Below are 19,677 nucleotides of genomic sequence, written 5' to 3' on the forward strand. Positions count from 1 at the left end.
ACATAACCTCTTGTATTCTGTCTTTTCATTAGTCCAATAGTAGCTTATTCTAGGGCATCATTGCTGAGAAAACTAGCAAAATACTGCCTGTAGATACCATAGCAATCATGTGAACCAATTATTTGCTCTTGGTGTACTTATGTAATTTCTTTATTCCACTGATTATAATCGCCCATTGAAAAATAAACCCCATATTTACCACCCTTACAAAGTAAATTGGCCAGGGGGATATTTTCAGAGATCAACAATTTTGAAATACAGCCTTTCTTGTCAGTGGGAAGATAAATCCTGGGTTGAATCTGGTTTCAGACATAATATTGTCTAAAAGCCTTCTGCTTCAGGAGACAAATTCTGTAGGTGCTAATATACATTTTATCTGGGTCTTGGGCAGGAAAATTCTCCTTGTTTTTCCTTTGTGCACTGTAAAACAACCCAAAATACTATGCAATATCCTTTTACAGAAGACATTCACTCCATTTTAAACCATGAACAAAGGCTTTTGATGGAGCCAGAAGGAGCTTACCTGAAACTCCACAAATGGACAACATACCAACCAGGCTCACAGGACGGGCCAGGGTGACGTTTCAGCCATGTCTTTAATAAGAGCAGGAGGAATTTCAGGGAGGCACTGACAGATGTACTGTCCTTATCAAGGCAGCCACGTGCAGAATGTGCTTTGGGGAGGTACACAATGCACCCCTCCTCTTGCAGCACTAACTCAGGGCACCTCCATAACCTGGGAGGCTAAGGAGCAAATTCCTTGCTCTTCTGTTCACTCAGGCAGGACTTTTCAAAGTAGACATGTTTTGCTAAAAGGATACTATTATTGAGAAAATGTAAGCACCCTCTACCTTGGTCTTCCCAAGAATCCAGTTGTCTAGTTTAGATTTCTCCAAAATGGCAAGACAGTTTTCTCTGCTACCAGCAGGAGTCTCGTGTGCCTTGAACGCAAGGTAATAATACCTGCAAAACCGAGTGACAAAGAAAAAATTGAATTAACAATCAGTATGTACTTTCACTGTTTTTCTCTAGCTCAGAGCTGTACCTTTAGAACTAACAGGCCAAATTCTCCCTTATACTCAGTCCTCCTCATAAATTATGACACAACTGTCACAAACAGATATCTGAGCATATACATGATTATGATAAACAATTAATTGAAATGATTATGATCAGTTTTAGAGGCCTGAAACAGACCCATACTAAACAATATTGACTTTTATTTGTCCCTTGCAAAGAATAGCACCCAACAATTATGTGAAATAATATATAGTTATATGGTAGCAAATGACACCTCAGCTCTCATTTATTAACTGCCATGTGTTGTCTTGGTATTAAGTTATACTTCTACAGGTGCTACTCTATTTACATTGTGATTGAGAGGAACTAACAGGTTGAGCATACCATTCTACTAATTATTAGCACGGGGAAGAGCCATCAGATGTTTTTTAAAACATGAAGAGAAGAATCTGATCAGTGAACCTCACAGACAGATTCAAGAAAATATCCCACCTCATACTGAAGAAAACATGGAGAAGCAATTACAAAGCTTGGAATTGTGCAAGACCTTTTTTATTTTAATCAGGAGAATATGATTTTCAAATATTAGCTCCAGTTAATCTCTAGATATTAGCTCCAGTTGTCACAAGAAAGAAAAAAGAACCACTAAAACAGTCAATAAAGATCAAAGGGGAACAAAATGACATCTGAAGTCAGAAGCACTGGAATAAGTCCTGGACCAAAGACATAGATATTCACCAACTGGAGACACTGCTGACTCTGAATAATGATAGGAGATTATGTATTACTGAGTTATTTTTAATGCAGTGACTTTCTCAACAACGTGATGATACAAATTCTTTAGCCAAGTCTTTCAAAATACCAAGAGTCATGCCATTCAGCAAGAATGGAGAAACACGGTGCATTTAAAAGAAAAAAGTACTTTTCCTCCACCTTATTACTGAATTTAATGATGCCAATTTTCACAAGACAAATACCATTATGAGTTGCACTAATGAAAGTCAGATTTAAAATAGATCTATCATAAAAATCTTGTGACAGCATATAATTTCAACAGATAGCAGACAGATACATGGGGGAAGTTACACTAACAATAAATTGCTGTTTGTTTCAAAAGCCAGTTTAGATAGCCGTGTTATTTACACATGTATGTAACTTAAGTAGCTTGGGAGGGAGGGAGGAAGGAAGGAAGGATAGATTCAAATGAGTGACAATATCAATTTTCTGGTGTTCAAGCATCTTTTAAGGTAAGTTGTAGTTAGGGATTTTAAAACCATAGAACAGTTTTTAAATAGCAATGATGCAATAAAATATTCAAGGGTGATCTCTTAATTTTTTTACCTATCTTATCAATGACATTCTTATCACTGCAAAGTTGACTTCTTATTTGGGACAAATCTGACTAAAAAGTATTTTTGAGCTGTGTAATTTAACTGCCTGACTATATAATTTTGTTTATGACAAACTTCAGTATCTTTCAAATGTAGTAACCTCTCCATTAGCTCTCTTTCATGATCTAGAATGCATTTGCTTTTGGTGCTCAGAAAAAAACCCCCAACAACGGTACTTTTTCCTGTTACTTAAAGTTTTAACAAATGTTTTCAGAAAATTTATCTACAGCCTAAGGAAGCAAAATGACAAGAACTTTCCAAACCATGGGAGTAACTACAGTTTCTATTTTACAGTTCACAGTATGTAAACATCATCTCCCAATTTTATTAAAAACTTCCTCTAAATGGTGATTTTCCAAAACGTTTTGATTGATCCAACCACTGCACAGAAGACACCTGTAACTAGTTAATACACTTCCTGTTCCTTTTCAATTATGTCATCAAAAATAAGGCAGAAATTACTGCACTCATCACTGTAAGGCAGCACAGCATGTGGCACATAGGGTCACCCAACTGGTTCATCTAATTTAAAATTCTGGTACAGTAATGGACCCTATGGAAAATTCTGGAGGAAGGTAAAATGTTTCATCTTAATGTATCTGGCAAAAGGATTCAAATATTGTATGTGGTGAAACGGTGGAGAAAATGTCTAGGAGTATACCCAAAGCTTTGGGATATATGCAACTACAACTGTTCATTTTGATTTACTGGCCTAATTTCATCTCTGTCATACTTATGTAAATCTACTGTGCAGAGGTCTGAGTGTGACCTCTACTTACAACATATCACCAAGAAACCAGAAACTTAATTTCAGAAAAGTAGAGCTAAAAATCACATTTGCTTTCAGATGAGATGAAAATTTCACAACTCTACTTTTTTATTTCCATATTTGCATTTGTTATTTCAGCACAAAATGTAGTAGTCAGGAATATTTCAGTGTTCTTCTACGTTAAACCAATACTTTAATTTCTACTTTTAATAGAAAAAAATAAAGTTTATGGTCCTTCACGTGCTATTTCATAAACATGTACATATTTGTGCAAAAATATATCATTTTCCTGGGTTATACATCCTGCTTGAAACTTCCAACATGTAACTCTTCTTCATGTTTTCTAGAAGTACTTGACTAATCACATTCTCAGTAGCAGTTAAGACTATGTAAGAGAAAAGTAATTTCTCCTCTGAAGAACTGATTTCTCAAACCTGATGAAACTCTAGAATTCTATATTTCTTAACTAGTGGTTCTTGATCTGCACTACATATTACCCTTCATGTACCTGAATAGTATTTCAGAAAAAACATACACTAAAATGGGATTAACTGTACTTTCTAGTCATTAAGAATGCACCAACATTTTTTAAAAGTTGAATTTAACCTCAGACCAACAACTGCAAAGCTAGGACATGCAGAATTAAGGTTAAATGCCCAAAACATCCAAGTATGTTAAGATATGGAAAACTTCAGAACGATGCCATGCATTAACTATCTGTTTAGGGCCAAAGCATTTCAGTCTTGGTGGTTTTAGATAAACTGATGGTAAACAAATGGTTCAATTTCTCACCACTCTTCAAAGGGTGAACTGTGGAACTGTTCAATAAATAGCATTTAAACAGCACCATTAACTACAATACCAGTGTCTCTTACTGAAGCTCCCTTTGCATTCCAGACTTAAAGGCTGCATCAATTCTACATAATTAACTCAAACTAGTAATGATTAACCCTTTTTCTCTTTAAAACAAATCTTTGTACTAAAATATACTAGCCTCAGGTGGAGAATGAATATGTGAAAGGCATGAAGTGCAAGAGGGCAAAATCCCTTTCTAGCCAGACCACCAGTAATAGTAGGAAGATTCTCAGTATCACAAAAACGTTTGTTCCTTCTCAGCTCTGGAGCTGGAAAGTTTAAAAAAATCCATTTTTTAGAACTAAAAGAGCCACAGAATAATTTTCAAAAATTTCCAACCTGTATTAGTTATATCTCACCTCTTTCAGAAACTTTCAAATCTGAATTCACACAAATAATTACATTTGACTCTATGTTGAGTATGAATGAAAAATGTAAATAAAAATGATAAAACGTCTAAGAAACTTTTGAAATTCAGCAACAGATACCAAACACTTATGCTGTAAATCATTAGATAAGCATAGAATCACAGAAATACTCTCAGAAAAACATAATTTGGTCTGTTGTGCATAAAGTGTTCATAAGTGGTTAGCAGACTTTCCACTTCTAAAGTTTTCCTATCTTCTCCATCCTGCAACTATTTTGCACGGCAACCAGTGTTCTGTCAATGAGAGGAGTCCAGAAGGTGTATCTGGAAGGTGCAGTAGTTTACCATATTTAAAGTGTACAGGAACATTATATAGATCTGGGGAATCTTAAGGCCACTGAAACAAATAAACACTTCCATGGATGATAGTAAAATCAAAATATTGGGGAAAATGTTAAAATTTTGTTTCTAGAAATCATTTGTGAACTTTGGTATGGTGCAGGCTCAGTATTAACAGTAAGCTAGCATTAAAAAGGCATCATTTAAAAAGAAAGCATTCCTTCTCTGCAGCAAATCGGTTGACTTCTAATTTAATTCAGTCCTTCCCTGATTTTGCATAAGCAAGTCTATCACCACTGAATTTTTGGTGTTAGAAGAAAGCACTTACTGAGATTATATGTTTTACAGGATTTTGCAATGTTTCACCAGTTTTTATTCCTAGCTACACTCAAGGCAAAATGTGATTCATTAAGGTCATTCAGGCTTTATATGGTCATGAGAAATGTAACACTGGTGGTTTAGAGACTGTGCATATTAGGTGTACTAACAGTGACCTTATGCAAATTTGCACTGTGAGATTGAAAAAGCAGAACCAGCCTAGCTGGGATCACTGTTACAGTAACAGCACTGGTACTGCTATGAGTGTATGATCTGAATAACAGATAGTAATGTTCATAGGAAAAGAGTATCTTGCATCCTAATACAGTATGAAAAAATTTCAATGCATAACATAAACAGGCGGGGAAGAAAAAAGACAACCCTCAAATGAAACTTGTGCAATAGGTTCTCAACACATTCCTATGTGCTTATGAGGCACTTAATTCTTGAAGTGCATTTAGCACCATTAGCCTACCAAGTCCCTCATCTTCCAAGCCATTGTCCAGTATATGCTACATTAAATAAAAGGAGTATACAGCTGGAGGATGTGTGGTGAGGACACACCTGTACATCACATCATGTGAATCTCCAGGGGCCTGGGCACTCTCAGCAAGGCGTGTTCCATCCAGTGGAACCTTCAGCGCAGGTCCCTACTCGAACGCACACCTCCCTTAGCTGTTGGGCAGCGTGCAGTCACCATGAGACCCCCCATGCCAGGCACACCTGGTGGCCTGATCTAGTTAATAATCTGTATCTGAAACCTGGGATTCCAGCCTGTAAAAGGGGCTATGCTGCTTCACAGCAAACATAAGACAGACCCATGATGTCATGGGGTGTAAGACAGGGCCAACAGAGACAAAGTGTCTAAGACTTGACAAGGATACAGTGTTTACAGGGGTTGCAGATTGCATTTTCCTACTTTAAGTAAAAAGAATACGTATATTTATATACATAAAACAGATGGTTATATACTTGGCTGAAGAAACATTGTGTGAATGAGTTACAATTAAGCCCTCTCTCCACCATCTGTTTTTTAACCCAATAAACCACATCCAGGTTTGCAATACTGAAATAATCTGTTCTACATGAAAACAGAAGACAGTAAAGAGTAACATTAGACAGAGCTTTATCTTTTGTTTACCTCCCACCTGATAAACCCTGAATGGGTCTGGTTCCCTGCCTTTGATTGTTTTGTCCTCATATTTCCTGCTAAGAGTTTACAAAACAGCATTATTGAACAGGCAGATAAGAAGCACACCTATTTGTTTAATAACATCAAGGGAGAAAAAGTGCTGGCTCATCCATTTTGTTGTTCAGTTGCTCAAAAGGATCAAAATACCAATTAACTTGCTGCCTTAGAAAATCTTTGATATCCTCACATTTACTGACATTTTGAAACTCTTCTTCATACTTGCCTAATGTCTTTTTGATTATGAACAAAGAAGTGCCAATCTGTTTAGCATTTGACCTGTTTTCTCAAACATTTTATGTATTCAACCACTTAGTTCCTAAAAACACTTGACTAGTCATGGCTGTAAGCTGAAGAAAAATGTTTCTTGTTCCATTTATAGCTTTTTAAAGTATTGTTTGTTTTTATTTTCAAGAGCAAAACAGAATAGAATTCATTTAAAAATCAAGCATGAGATGAACAAAGGAGCAAGAACATCCCCTCTCTTGCCCCGTTTATATTCTGAACTCAGGAAGTCTTCTGTGCTGCTGTGCAAATTGCTAAATGTACCCCCCCCTTCCTTTTTTGAATTGAGTTTCCTGAAAGAATCACATCCAGTTGGACTAAAAACTTTGGGAGTATTTGAGAAGATGTTAAACACAACTTGCCCTTCCTTATCTGCAGGAAAGGAAAGTTACAGTCAGTGATGCTTTATTACCATTATTTTTTAAGGTTGTACTCAAATTCAGCACGCTTCTGAATGAAAAGGATCTGTTGATAAGAGGAGGCTTAATTTTGCCTCAATTTACACTAATCTCTGTGGAGTTAATCTCAGTTCACTTATGTGTAAATTGAATAAAAGTTAAGGTTAATAATTCTGCCTTCATCCTCTTCAGGATGCTGCAAAGATATGCTAATGATCGGAAAAATAAATCTCTTAAACATGCTTCAGAATGGGATGACCATACTAAAATTAGTCACGCAACACAAAAAAAGTTGGGGGAGATGATTTCTGAAAATAAAATTGCCTTGACAGACAAATAAACATATTAGTTATCCTTCCTGTGATACATAATCTGTAGTGTTTTCCTGCTACATATTCATTTGGTGTACTAATATATCATAAATAAAAATTAATATTTTTTCAGAAATAATAGGTTAAGTTTTGGTTTATCATTCAAGATCTCTCAATTCACGGACCACAGATTTCCAAGCCCAAGTGACTGATTTACACACATAAATCTACTCTGTCTTTGGATTTTAAAAAGGTCTGTTTATGTCTCTTCTTTTTCATAATCAGCTCCTTCCCTCTAGCATCATATGAATGAATTGTTTTCAGTAGATTCATTAATTCTATATTGTCTGGATGAGCAACCTACAGTTCAGGAAATATCAGAAAATGCTTCATTTAGCCATTCACTTCTTGTTCCTACTGTGATTGCTTCTGATCATTGTTGAATTATCAATCCTACACATTGGAAAACAGCAAATACTACATGAAACCACACTTTAAATCTAGAGGAAACTATAATGATCATATAAACATACTGCCATCATAAAGACAACAGCATTTCCTGAAATAAATTTATAACTTCTTGAGATTGAGAATATGTATTAAAGCCAGTAATAGCAGCTAAGACAAGGGTTCACATGAACAGAGATCTGATTATAAGTCATGCTATGTCCAAGAAAAATGATTATGATGGTGTACAAGCTATCTGAAGTTTTTATATCAATTCATTCTTAAGCATGTGAACATTCTTCATTTAATGGCTGAAGGTCACTGACCTTCCAAAATCCCTGTATTATCTGAGTAGGATGTATAATTTCTACTGGTTGTCTCTACTGAGGGAATCATGGGGACAGGTTTGCTACTGAACACTGGTGTTCACCACTGGCTATTCCCCATTAGAGATCACAGATCTCTTGTAGTCTTTGTCTCTGACAGTCCCTGCTCTCATTAGACATTCAGACCATACACATACAAACCATGTTTGTAGAACTTCTTGTACTTACATGTAGAACATACCTTACAGAATGGAGTTTGAAAATAACCCTATTATAGAAGTCTTACCTTTTTACAAACTCCTCAAAGAGGATGCGATGAGAATACCCTTTCTGACGTATTTTGACAGTTTCCAGAATTCCAGTGTATCGTAGCTGCAACAGAACTCTCTCGTGAGAAAACATCAGTGCTTCTCGATCATCATTAGGTTTAATGCAGCGGATAAAGTGAGGCTGTCCAACAACCATTTTGGATAAAAGATCCATGAGGGAATACTAGTGAGGAGAATAAAAAAAATGCACACTCTTGACAGAGAACTGCAATGTAACTAAGCAGGAGGTATGTATTTGTAAACACTATGTAATGCTTGATTATATTCTAATTTGTAATGTTAATCAGCATTGCCTTTTCATTCATTTTTAGGCTTGAAGCTGAAACTTGGAACATATTAAAAAAATATTCTAATTCTTATTTCTTACTTATTAAACCTTTCTCTTCATAGCTCCTTACACCACATTTCTGTAGTTGAAGGTCCATAGTAAAAAAAAAAAAATTAATTGAAAATTGTCCTAACTATAATTCTACTGTAGACACATTTGACTGATCAAATATCCCCAACAGAAGAATGAGCTTTACCAGGAAACAAACAATCACTGAAATCACAGTAAATTATGGGGCAAGGGTTGCAAGAAGTCATCAGTTCAGTGCTCTGCCCACAGAAAACACTAGACTTATTGTAACATTTCAGGCACATCTCTGTTACACTCATTTTTCAGAATCACTGAGAATATAAACTGCACAATCTCCCTAGAAATCTGCTGATGTGCTACATTACCATGACTATTCACAATGTTCTTAGCATCTACCATAAATCTCCCCACTGAAACACAGGTCCATTACTTCTTTTCCTATCCACCCTGGACACGGAAAACAATTTATTCCATTGCAATTTACATTGAAATGAAAAAATTTGATCAGATCTTATATATCTGTTTTTCCAATGACTCTAACAGTTCTGCTCCATACTCGCCTCATTAACAAGTTGTATGATAAGTACTCATTACAACTCTACCCAATCTCATATATCCATATGTGTCTTAAAATCAGGCACAGTTCCAAGCTTATTGTGGTCACCTTGTTGCAGGTTGTATGCATATTATGGTGTACTTTCACACTCACTCCACATTCCACTTTCTTTTTTTTCAGTTCCTGCACAGCTGACATTTGTGGGGTTCTGTGCAAGAGCACTCTAAATGCACACCTGTATGACTAGACAAGTGTGCACGTGTACCCTTGTGCATTCCACACTGGGCTAACATCACAGCACACATCAGCTTCCTCTGTGTCCTTCCTTACATTATTTTACAAGACAGGTACTATTTTACAGAACAGGTACTCCTATACAGCATGAAGCTTTGGCCCACACTGGTTAGCATAGCACTGTGAACTTCCCTATTCTGCAGCCCAAGGGCCAACTGCTCAAAACTTTTCCACTCTGCAGTGACTACAAGGTAAAAAACCATTAACCAACAGTCTTGGACGGGCTCTTTCTTGACTTCTAAGCTTCCCTTTCCAACATTCTCAATGCCCTTTTCTTGCTTGTTCAATTTAAACTCACATACAGAATATACATTATCTCAGGCAGGATTACTACTGATAAAATGACAATCCATATGATTTATAGCAGCACTTCTGAAAGATGGATTGTTTTTACTTATTAGCACAAATGACAAATCCCAATCTTTAAAGGTATGCATGCCTAAGTTTGTGAAAAAATACAAAGTCTTAAATAATAACAGCTATTTTATTTGCACAAAATCGGTGTTCTGTTTATAATAAGGTAGTGAGGTTTATTCTAGACCTCTAGAATTTTAGATGGAAATAGTCTAGGCTCTAGATTCTGTTATCATCATACTCAGTGAAATTATAAAAATACGAGTATAAGAAAACAAAGAGAAAATAAATAAAAGAAAATTTGTGAGGTTACAAAGACCTCATAACAGAATAAAAAAATTATCTTATTATTCTCTTCGATCTAACAATCCTACAGATATTTTAGATAAATCCATTGTTCCTATCATCCAAAGGTTTATTTTCAATTGAACTTCTGTACCCTAAAATAGGAAGCCATAGTTTGCCGCTTCATGTTAGTTGTTTCCTCAGGATGCCGCATGACCTCCATTGTGTCAACCTGGAAGACAAAACTGTGATGTTAGAACTGCTCCAGAAACACTGCAGACCCACACCACCTCGCCCATGAAAGCTTGGTGCAGTTTTTGTTACAGTCATACCTTCAGGTGTGAGTATTTCAGAGTACTTTATCAGAGATAGGAAGGCCAGCCTCTAACAGGTGCAGGACACACATTGATTTCAGAGCGATCTGTAAGCATTCTGAATTCTTTCTGATAGTGGAAGAGCACTCTAGATTTATGGTAATATAGTACTCAGGCAATGAAGCATTTGTAAAGGTGCAATACCACAGGAACTGATTCCTAAAAAGCATTCATCTTATTGCCACTACAGTGAACTCCAATAGGTCTTATATACAAGAGCTATCACATTTGTAATGACCAAAAAGTAAACTGAGCTGCCCCACCGTGCTCATGTATGGAAAACAGGTTGTTGGACAACAAGTGGCAAATAAAGTAGGTAATCTGAGAACATATAGGTCTGTTCTGTTCTACTGCTATTAATTACTTTAAATTGCCATTTTGATGCCAAGAATCTCAGCAATCTTATTCTGCTGAACGGCCATAGCTTCAAATACCACTTTTTCAGCATTGAAGAAGTTATTTTTAGAGGGTATGCATGGACAGTGAACATATTGCTCCTTGTATATTTTAGTTATACTGTTAGTACAGCTGTTCTTATCAAAATGAAACCAGAAATTATGAATGAGTATAACTATGGTTACGAATAACAAGCAGATTGTGTTGCTGTATTACAGCTCAACAAAATTAAAGAAAATTAACCAGCATCCTGTTTGCATGGAGCATTAACAACATTTTAGCATTCACTTGCTTTGTGGCAGTTTACCATCTGCTCTGACCAGGTGGCATTTGTATAAACCAGATAATGCTGTTGTCAGCACCTGTGCTACACTTCCTGGACTTTGCTCCATACGATCATTTCCAACACTCACTGACTTAAGAACACTCTTCTGAACACTAAAAGTAATTGCTGAAAGATTACAGTTCTCAATAAAGTAACTGAGTCTCTTACCTTCAGGAGATATTTAGGAGACTGCATGCAAAATATAAAGGAAATGAAGCACTAAGTAGTAATAGATCAAAAAAATGGATTTTGTGTTGGGGAAGAAATCAAAAGAAAACTAGTGAGGACAAGATTCAGAATACAGATGGCACAAATGAAGACAGATTTCAATAATGGTGACCATAAAAATTTCAATATGTTTTTGTAATCTGTGAAGTTCCAACCCAGAGCGGTGTACAGGAATTGGTATGCATCTCAAACTAACACATGAGAAGAATAAAAAAAAATAAAGAAGAAAAAAGATGCAGTTTGATTTCAGTTTGAAGGATGTTAACAGAACACTCTGTAATATATCCCAGGAAAATGCTTTATCAGCTCAGATAACATCAAACATCTTAAGAGGTCACCTGACAAAGTAAATATCAATAACCTAATCAAAACAGCAGGCATGGCCATGGGGAAGGATATGGGAATGTTTCAAGATTATCTTGGTAGGACAACTGCTTTTTGAGAATTGGTATCTAAATCTCTAGGAAAGGTCAGGTAGAAGACAAAAGCCATAACAGTAAACACTGACAGTAAGTTCAGAATAACTGGTAACATTTAATGTCGAAAGACACACAGTCAAAATAATATCAAATCAAGAACTAAAGCAAATAATTTGAGGACTGGTCTGAGGCCAAAGGCTAATGAATTTGAGGTTCTATATAGGATTCTTCTCTGTCTAGAAAAGCAGAGACTTGGTGATATTGCTGTTGAAGGCTGAGCACTCACAACCTCTCAGCCACATCTGGAACATCTGTTGTCCAAAAACGGGTGAGCTTATGCTCTGCCTTTTGGGCAGTAGCACACTGTAAGTATGTCCTTTTCACAGCCGCTTATACATATATATATATATATATATATATATATATATATAACCTTACCATCTTTGAGACTGCCACTCTATCAAGTATGGTTTACTACAGGCTGCTGGCTTCTAAACAGTTTTGTTTTGGTTGGGGTTTTTTTAATGGGGGGAAGGGAGGGAACGCAGAGAAAGACAGATGGTCAGAAACACTCAGAGAGGAAACGTAAAACACTTTTTCTCAGAAAATCAGGATAAAAGCAGTATTGTTAGATTCCTTTTTCTATGAATGAAGTTGTAAATTCAGATCTGTGCAATATGTAAGGACTAGGATCCATTTCCAAAACTTTTTGACAAGAAACATTCGAACCATTCTGACAGACCCTGAAGGTAGGGAGATTTTCTTGTAAAAATTTTAAGAAGTTTTGTCTCTGGTTAATTTACAACATTTCTTGCCTATGAAGCCATGCAATTTTTATGGTAGGGCAATAATCGCATGTACCATAGACAATAGGCTTTATCACAACTGGTTTGGCAAAAATGACAGAACACAATAAGAATGTCATGATATAATCTTGTATTTTAAATCACTAGCTACTCTTTTGAAACTAAAAAGAAGAATATTTCAACTGTTAAGTCACATTTTTATGTGACAGCTGTAGTGACTTACAATATAAATTTATAAGCTTACAACTGAAATGGAACACAGCCTGACCTACAAAAGCCAAACTTCAGTTTTGTCACTAAAAAAATTGCTTCTAATAGTTTTGAAACAATATAAAATGAATGATTTACGACATCATGTCACCTTATGAAGTTACTGGAAATTATTACTTTCACATATTGACCACACCTGCAGTTGGCATGAAACCAAAAACTATGTTAAGCAAAATACCTCTTAAATTCAATAACGAATGAACTTTTCCAAATTTCCAAACAAAATTACTGCATTTGGACTTTTTAAGATAAAATTTAAAATAATAATTTAAAACACGTTTCCGGAAGTTGTTTTTATTAGGTACTTTGTGAAATTCTAAGAAATTATTTTTACAGTTAAAAAGTATTTAAGTTAACATTTTCTGAATAGTGTAGCCCTTATGCATGTCTTTTAGCTCCTTTTAAAAGGTTTGAAGGCTGAGTAAAACTCACTTAAAGACTATTTAGTAACTGATCATGTTTATTAAAGCTCTAAAGGTGAACTGCTCTATTACATTCCCGGTGTATCAATCAAATGCATGCTTAGAAAGCTTGTGCTGAATATAGCTGGATGTGGAAGACAGTGTGTGTATAACACACAAAAAATTCGAAAGGCCATCCTTCAGCATTGAAAGTGTTTATACCAGATAGGAAATAATAGTCTGAAATCCACATCTGTATCTGCAGGTACAGTGAAGGATATAGGATATAGATGTCCGGATGACAAGAATCACTTTATTGACATTTGAGCATGAGCTCCAAATACCAGGGGAGAATGAGAACAAATAGAAAATCCAGAACATAAAATTTTGTAACTTTTGAACAGTTGCTGTTACCACATTTGTTTTTAAAATTTATTATTGTTTGCTTTGAAGGAAAAAAAAAACCCAATCCCAAACCTTAACTAAGCTAACTCTAACAGTACTACTTAGGAAATGGTGAAGGGGTGTACATGCTATCAGCTATCAGGCACAAGAGGTTTCCTCACAAATTTCCTATTGATTGCCATAAAAATATGCCATCTTTTTGCAGCTATGCCACACAGTTTCATAGCAAAATTCAGCAGAGGTTAAATTTTACAGTTCTTTTTAAAGAATAGTGGTATTGCTGAGTCATTCTTTTCTGTTATCTATCAGTCACGAATGTCCCCTGGATTTTCACTTGCAAGTTGAATAAAAGAGAAACAGATATATTTTTTTATTTTGTTTTGTCTTTCATACTGTTAAATACATTATTCAAATTTTACCTAATGAAACCTCATTCTAGCTAAAAATTGCCATAAGAAAACCTTGATCCCATTGAAATAAAGAGGAATATTGCTATTGATGTAACTGAGATTCCACTCCAATCAGTAGTAAATTGATTCTTCACTGGATTCTACAATAGGATCATCGCGAAAATGGGAAACCATGCTCTCAGACAAGCTGCATGTTACTGATAGTAAGGCAGACTCTTATTTGTTAAGAACCTCCCTATATACCTATATCAGCAAAGCATTGTGTACATATTCTCACTGTAACATTTTATGAACAATTGCCTGTCTTCAAAGGGAACACTACTAACCTTGATACGCCCAGCACTGAGCTGAGGAGGCAAAGACCTAGATGCTGCTGTCACTCTGGCTCTTGCTTGTGCCAAATTACCTGTTCAAAAAACAAAGAAATTCATACTGCAAAAACTATTCAAGAAGCTTAGCAGGGAAAAATCTGTACGGTGTAAAATCAGTTTGTACAATAGTACTAAAAATAGCAGGCACCACCACACTTCTTCCACACCCCGCTCATTATCAATTGTGCCTGCAGAGCATTCAGCATGGGCATGACAGAGTTCGGTGTTGATTTAGAAAGGAGAAAAAAGTCAGTGATAAGGTGGTATGTCACTGACCTTAGCTACTGAGCTGATGAAAACAATGACAGCACAAAGGCACACAGCTCAATCACTAGTAATCAATTTCTCTGGGACTCCTTGAGAGATTCCAAGGAGTAAAAAGACTGCAGAAACAATCTTGTTTCTACAAAATCACGTGGATCCTCAAGTGTTTAGACAGTATCTTAAATTCACAAACTAACAAGAGAGGTGAGAAAACGATAAGAAATGTATCAATTTTTGACCTTTTGACATATAATTCCCGATGTTATTGTTCCTCGGGGTTTTTAAAGACTGACTCAATTTCTCAGGCAAAAATATATTGTGGTGTCAGCTGAAGGACCAGTGCCTTTTTAAAAATGTACAGTATGACGTGTCCTAAACTTTTTCTTCTGTACTTGAAGAAAGCCAAAGTCATCACAAAATAGCTTTTCAAAATAAAGGCTGGGAGAAGAGAGAGGAAGTGATACGGGACTGTGCATATGCAAGACACTCTGTATATTTCAAAGTTTTAGCAAGTCTAGCACAAGATGTCCAAATGTTTTCTCTGGCTATATCTTCAGAGGCTAAACTGTGATTAATAGCATTGAAAGAACCCTTTGAAGCAGGATTGGTGACATCAAAGCCCTAATCCATGGGTGGCAGGATTTTTATAATGAGTGGGAAGCATTTTAACACATTTCAAAGGATTTACAGCATGAATAAACAATAGGCCTCTGCAGATGTACCACACACCTTTCAGAACCAGAACACATAAATAAGTGTCTATTTTAATTTAAATGTAAATAAAGTGTTAACACTTCTTTCAGATGCTAAATGCCTTGTTTGCATCAACTCCAGAGTTTAGCTGTTTGCTTTGCAGAAGGCCAGTAACTCTAAACATTCTTTAGAATTTTGCTAAACTATATATTACACAACTTGTAAGGAGGCACGATGGAAAAAACGAGAACCAAGAACACTTAATCACTGGTAATAATTCCATAAGGGAGCAGAGCAAACCCAGTGTCCATATAACACTGAAATGAACTTTTGCTGTTACTATTCTCTGAACAAGAAAAATACCAATCCTCTGAAAACAATCTGGGGGCCAGCACTCAAACACAGCAGTGGTACTCTTCATTCACTCAAACATTCCGAATTCATTTGAAAAAGAATTTCTCTTTTAAGCTGCTGGCATTGGGATTGAGACAATGCTGCAAACTGGTACGTCATTTCCAGATGTAACAGCGCACGTTACCTGACAGTCCAAATCACAGCGCAGAACACAGCTCTGCCCACCAATTTGGAAACTGGATGTTAATGGGAACTGCTACTGCTTTGGAAATCTTCAATATCTACATACATACATGGTAAATGTATCTCTAAGGTTAAAATGAGGACTTCAAAGAAGTAGTTGGTGAATTTATTTTTCTCTTAGTTGCAATTTTGATACATTTGTATGTTAGAAATTACTCTTTTGTGCCTTTTTTTGGCTAAAATCAACAGTCTGGAAGGGTTGTTTTTGGCTAGGCTTCAGATTAGCAAGTCTAAAGCTTGAAAGCCTTGCTCTGAAGAACTGACAACACAACATGCAATAAAAGAGGGGAGTTGGGAGAAGAAATTACTTTGAATCAGATTGTTTAAAACTGCTAAAATTTTGTTGCATTTTGTAACAACTTAAAAAACTCTAATAACCAAATAAAAATTAGAATGACTCTATAGCTGCTCAAGGTGCACCACACTCACCATTGGTATTAGGTTTCTAGGGTTCATAATTCATAGTCATGAGCTCTCCCTTAGTTCCTCATTCAAAACTAAAATTGAACTTAACATTTCTGATCTGGCAAACCAAGCAAATAATTAAACCTTTTATTAATAAAAAATCTTCAATGACTTCACAAAACAAAAAAACCCCAAAAGTGTTCAGTTCCCACTTAAAAAAGAAGCTTTTCTGTGCCTTTGTTCAATAGTTACTTCCTTCTAGGAATGGATTCTTATCGGTACTTATTTCATGGGTTAAGTGAATTCCTATGGAATTACTACTTGAACATCAGATTGAATCAATGGAAAAAACGTTAGCAGGATTTTCTTTTTTTAGTTCAAACACAAAATGATGCTTCAATAAAAGTTGATGAATTACTTATCTCAAGTTGCTCATGTTCAGCAAAAATAACTACCCATCTTGAACATGTCTAATCCATTAAAACACAGAATAAATGTGGTTTGAAAATTAGTCTACATAATAAGAAATGTTTCATCCAGTGTAGCTTGGTATTTATAGTCAGTAAACATTTGATACCTGTCCCTGTATTCGATTTCCATTTACAAGGTAATTTATTACTTCACATACCAAAAATAATTAAATGTTATAACACTTAGTGAAGAGCACCAATATTTGAAGAACAAATGTTTTTAGATAATAGCATAGCTAGTTTGAACTGCTGTGGGTTCCTTGAAAGGTTAAACCAGTTAAAGGTTGAAAGATTACACTGTACCTTTCAGAAGTCTAGCTTCACACCTATTAAATGGTCAACACTTCAGAGAAAATACGAGTGACATTCCTGTAGACCAAAATACTACCTACATAAAATCCAAGTCCATTAAATGGACCAATTAAGTGATATAAAACCCTCTCAAAATTGCCTCATGTTTTGGGGGTTTTTTTTGAGGGAGGGGAGAGAAGCTAATGGTTAAAGTTAGGATTAATCTTTTAAATATGTACATGTTTAATTTTATTCCCATGCATTTCATTTTCAGTTCAGCTGGACTGCTCACCTGAAAAATTAAGGCATCTATCTATGTGTCTGCTGGATCAGAGACTAAGGTCTCTGGGATTCATTTGTGTCATGGAGGAATCAGTCAGCTCCAACGTTTCTCTTTTTTCCCTCTGTTCAGTAAAGTTAGGAATGTCTTTAACGCTTTGAGAAGTTTCAGTCACTAAAGTCTGTGAAACGTTCTGAGGGAAAGAGAAGTAGCAGCACAAAAATCATTGCACTCACTAGCTAAGTTCTCTGTGCCAGCACTCATCAGACCTCCTTTTGTCTTGAAGCTGTTTAGGAGATCTCACATCTCTGCAAACATATTCTTCACTGATGCCTCATTTCAGGTACGTGAGAAAGACCATATTGTCAAAGCGCTGCATCTCTTCTATTATGCAAAGCCAAGCAGGAGAAGTTTTGAAAATACTTCAAGTATGTCCACAGGAAAGAAAGAAATGTGTTTTCTTTTTTTTCTGGTTGGACTTTGGAAGTGCTCTCTAGATCTCAGAAAGGACTAGTCAGCATTCCTGGCTTCTCACTTGCATCTCCGAGCATCACTCGTGCTGTGAGGTGGCCGAATTAATGATTTGTCCAGCTGTTGACTTTAAATACTAATTAGGAAAAGCACACCCTCTGGCTGGATGTTCTGATGTTACTTATGGTTTGTCAGTTCTTCATTTATTCTTAGGTGATGTGTTGTATAAGCAGTATCAAGCCAATATTAATATCAGCACTGTATTTATAACCTCATTTTGGTTATGTCTGCAATAGATCACTCCTCCCAAAGAAAGAGCATGCCAGGTGAGAAATACATTAAGCTTTGATACAACGCTCAGTTTGTGAAGTGCAAATGACTTACAGAGAAAGAACCTAATGACAATGTCACCTTACTGTACACGCTGTACCAGGGATATTACTATTATGTAGAGGGCAAGTACAAGCTCTTTCCTTATTCTCATATATTTTATTAATTTCTTTCATGCTTCTAGTTCAGATAAAGAGGGGTTACTTGAAACACCATGTAGATACAGTATAATATGGTCAGAAATGCTACAATGCATTCATATTTCATTGACACTACTTCTAATCACAGCTAAGCACTTGAACTCCAGGAGAGGTACAGAGCCAGACAATGTCTCTGACATACACAGATTCTTCTCTGTCTTTCCTTTCAGTACATTTTATCTAGCTGAAGGAAGTCGACTGCTTATCTCCATAATGCATTTTCATCTTCTGCTACTGTAAGACTAAGCTTTTAGCTCGACTACAAATGAATACATGTACTTTTTTTATTGGGTACTAATTTGAATCTGGTCACTGACTATCAAAACTCTATTCTTTTGAGTCACTGAAGTAATTTAAGCTAATCTTGTGCAATAAAAAGCTAAGAATCCAATTTTCTCATATACTACATATTTTGCACAAGAATATATTTATAAAAATACTGTCTGTAGAGCACAACGATTAATACAGACAGACCTCAACTGCTGCTTATTCTGAAATGAAAATCACTTTACTTTCTATTCAGAATAATCAAATTAAAAATGAGAGATAGTATTTCCAAAATCAGATCCATATTACCAAATGGAAGCTAATAACCATGAAAGTTTAGTAATAGTGAGCCCACCTGGGAATAACCTAATTATGAAAATTTGCTTCAGGAGCGAAAAGTATGCACTTTTTGGCCCAGATTATTTGAAATGAAAATGGATGCCATAGTGAACTGAGGAATTCTGATACTGATTCTCAATTAGACTAAAGATTTCTTTAGTCTTTTTAGCATGAAGTAGACACAGATCATATTTACAGATACTTAAAAGCTTTACATTGCTAGACTGGGAATGGAGAACTGAGTGTAAATTCAGTGCTGTTATGCTTTACACTGTGCACATTCCAGACACTTCAGTGGTCACTCCCAACATTGGGAAGGCACACACCGGCAAACACGCAGCATGATGCCTACAGCAACAAATAAAACTTTGCTTGTAAGCATCATTGCTGCTATGCTTAAATATTCTTTTAACACATTGGGTTAGTATACCTCCTGTAGAATGCAAGGAGGAAAGACACTGACAGAAGCTGAGA

At 35.9% G+C, this 19,677-nt stretch overlaps 1 protein-coding gene across 10 annotated transcripts in view; it reads right to left on the reverse strand.

The window, feature by feature from the left end:
• MYO3B (myosin IIIB) overlaps positions 1-19,677 on the reverse strand; it is a 194,660-nt gene that overhangs the window by 63,022 nt on the left and 111,961 nt on the right. For 9 of the 10 annotated variants that reach the window (XR_007632098.1, XR_007632097.1, XM_050340309.1 and 6 more), the window contains 5 exons: positions 14,552-14,631; positions 11,455-11,475; positions 10,346-10,423; positions 8,302-8,507; positions 852-963 (listed from right to left, as the gene is read on the reverse strand). Coding sequence is in view for 8 of the 10 variants with exons in the window: in XM_050340309.1 (XP_050196266.1) it covers positions 852-963; positions 8,302-8,507; positions 10,346-10,423; positions 11,455-11,475; positions 14,552-14,631 (497 nt within the window). In the remaining 2 variants the exon portion in view is untranslated. The remainder of the gene's footprint in view (positions 1-851; positions 964-8,301; positions 8,508-10,345; positions 10,424-11,454; positions 11,476-14,551; positions 14,632-19,677) is intronic. The other variant, XM_050340311.1, reaches the window with a different exon arrangement.

This window comes from Myiozetetes cayanensis, unplaced genomic scaffold (assembly GCF_022539395.1).
Source record: "Myiozetetes cayanensis isolate MyiCay16 unplaced genomic scaffold, myiCay2020 scf9, whole genome shotgun sequence".
Taxonomy (NCBI): domain Eukaryota; kingdom Metazoa; phylum Chordata; class Aves; order Passeriformes; family Tyrannidae; genus Myiozetetes; species Myiozetetes cayanensis.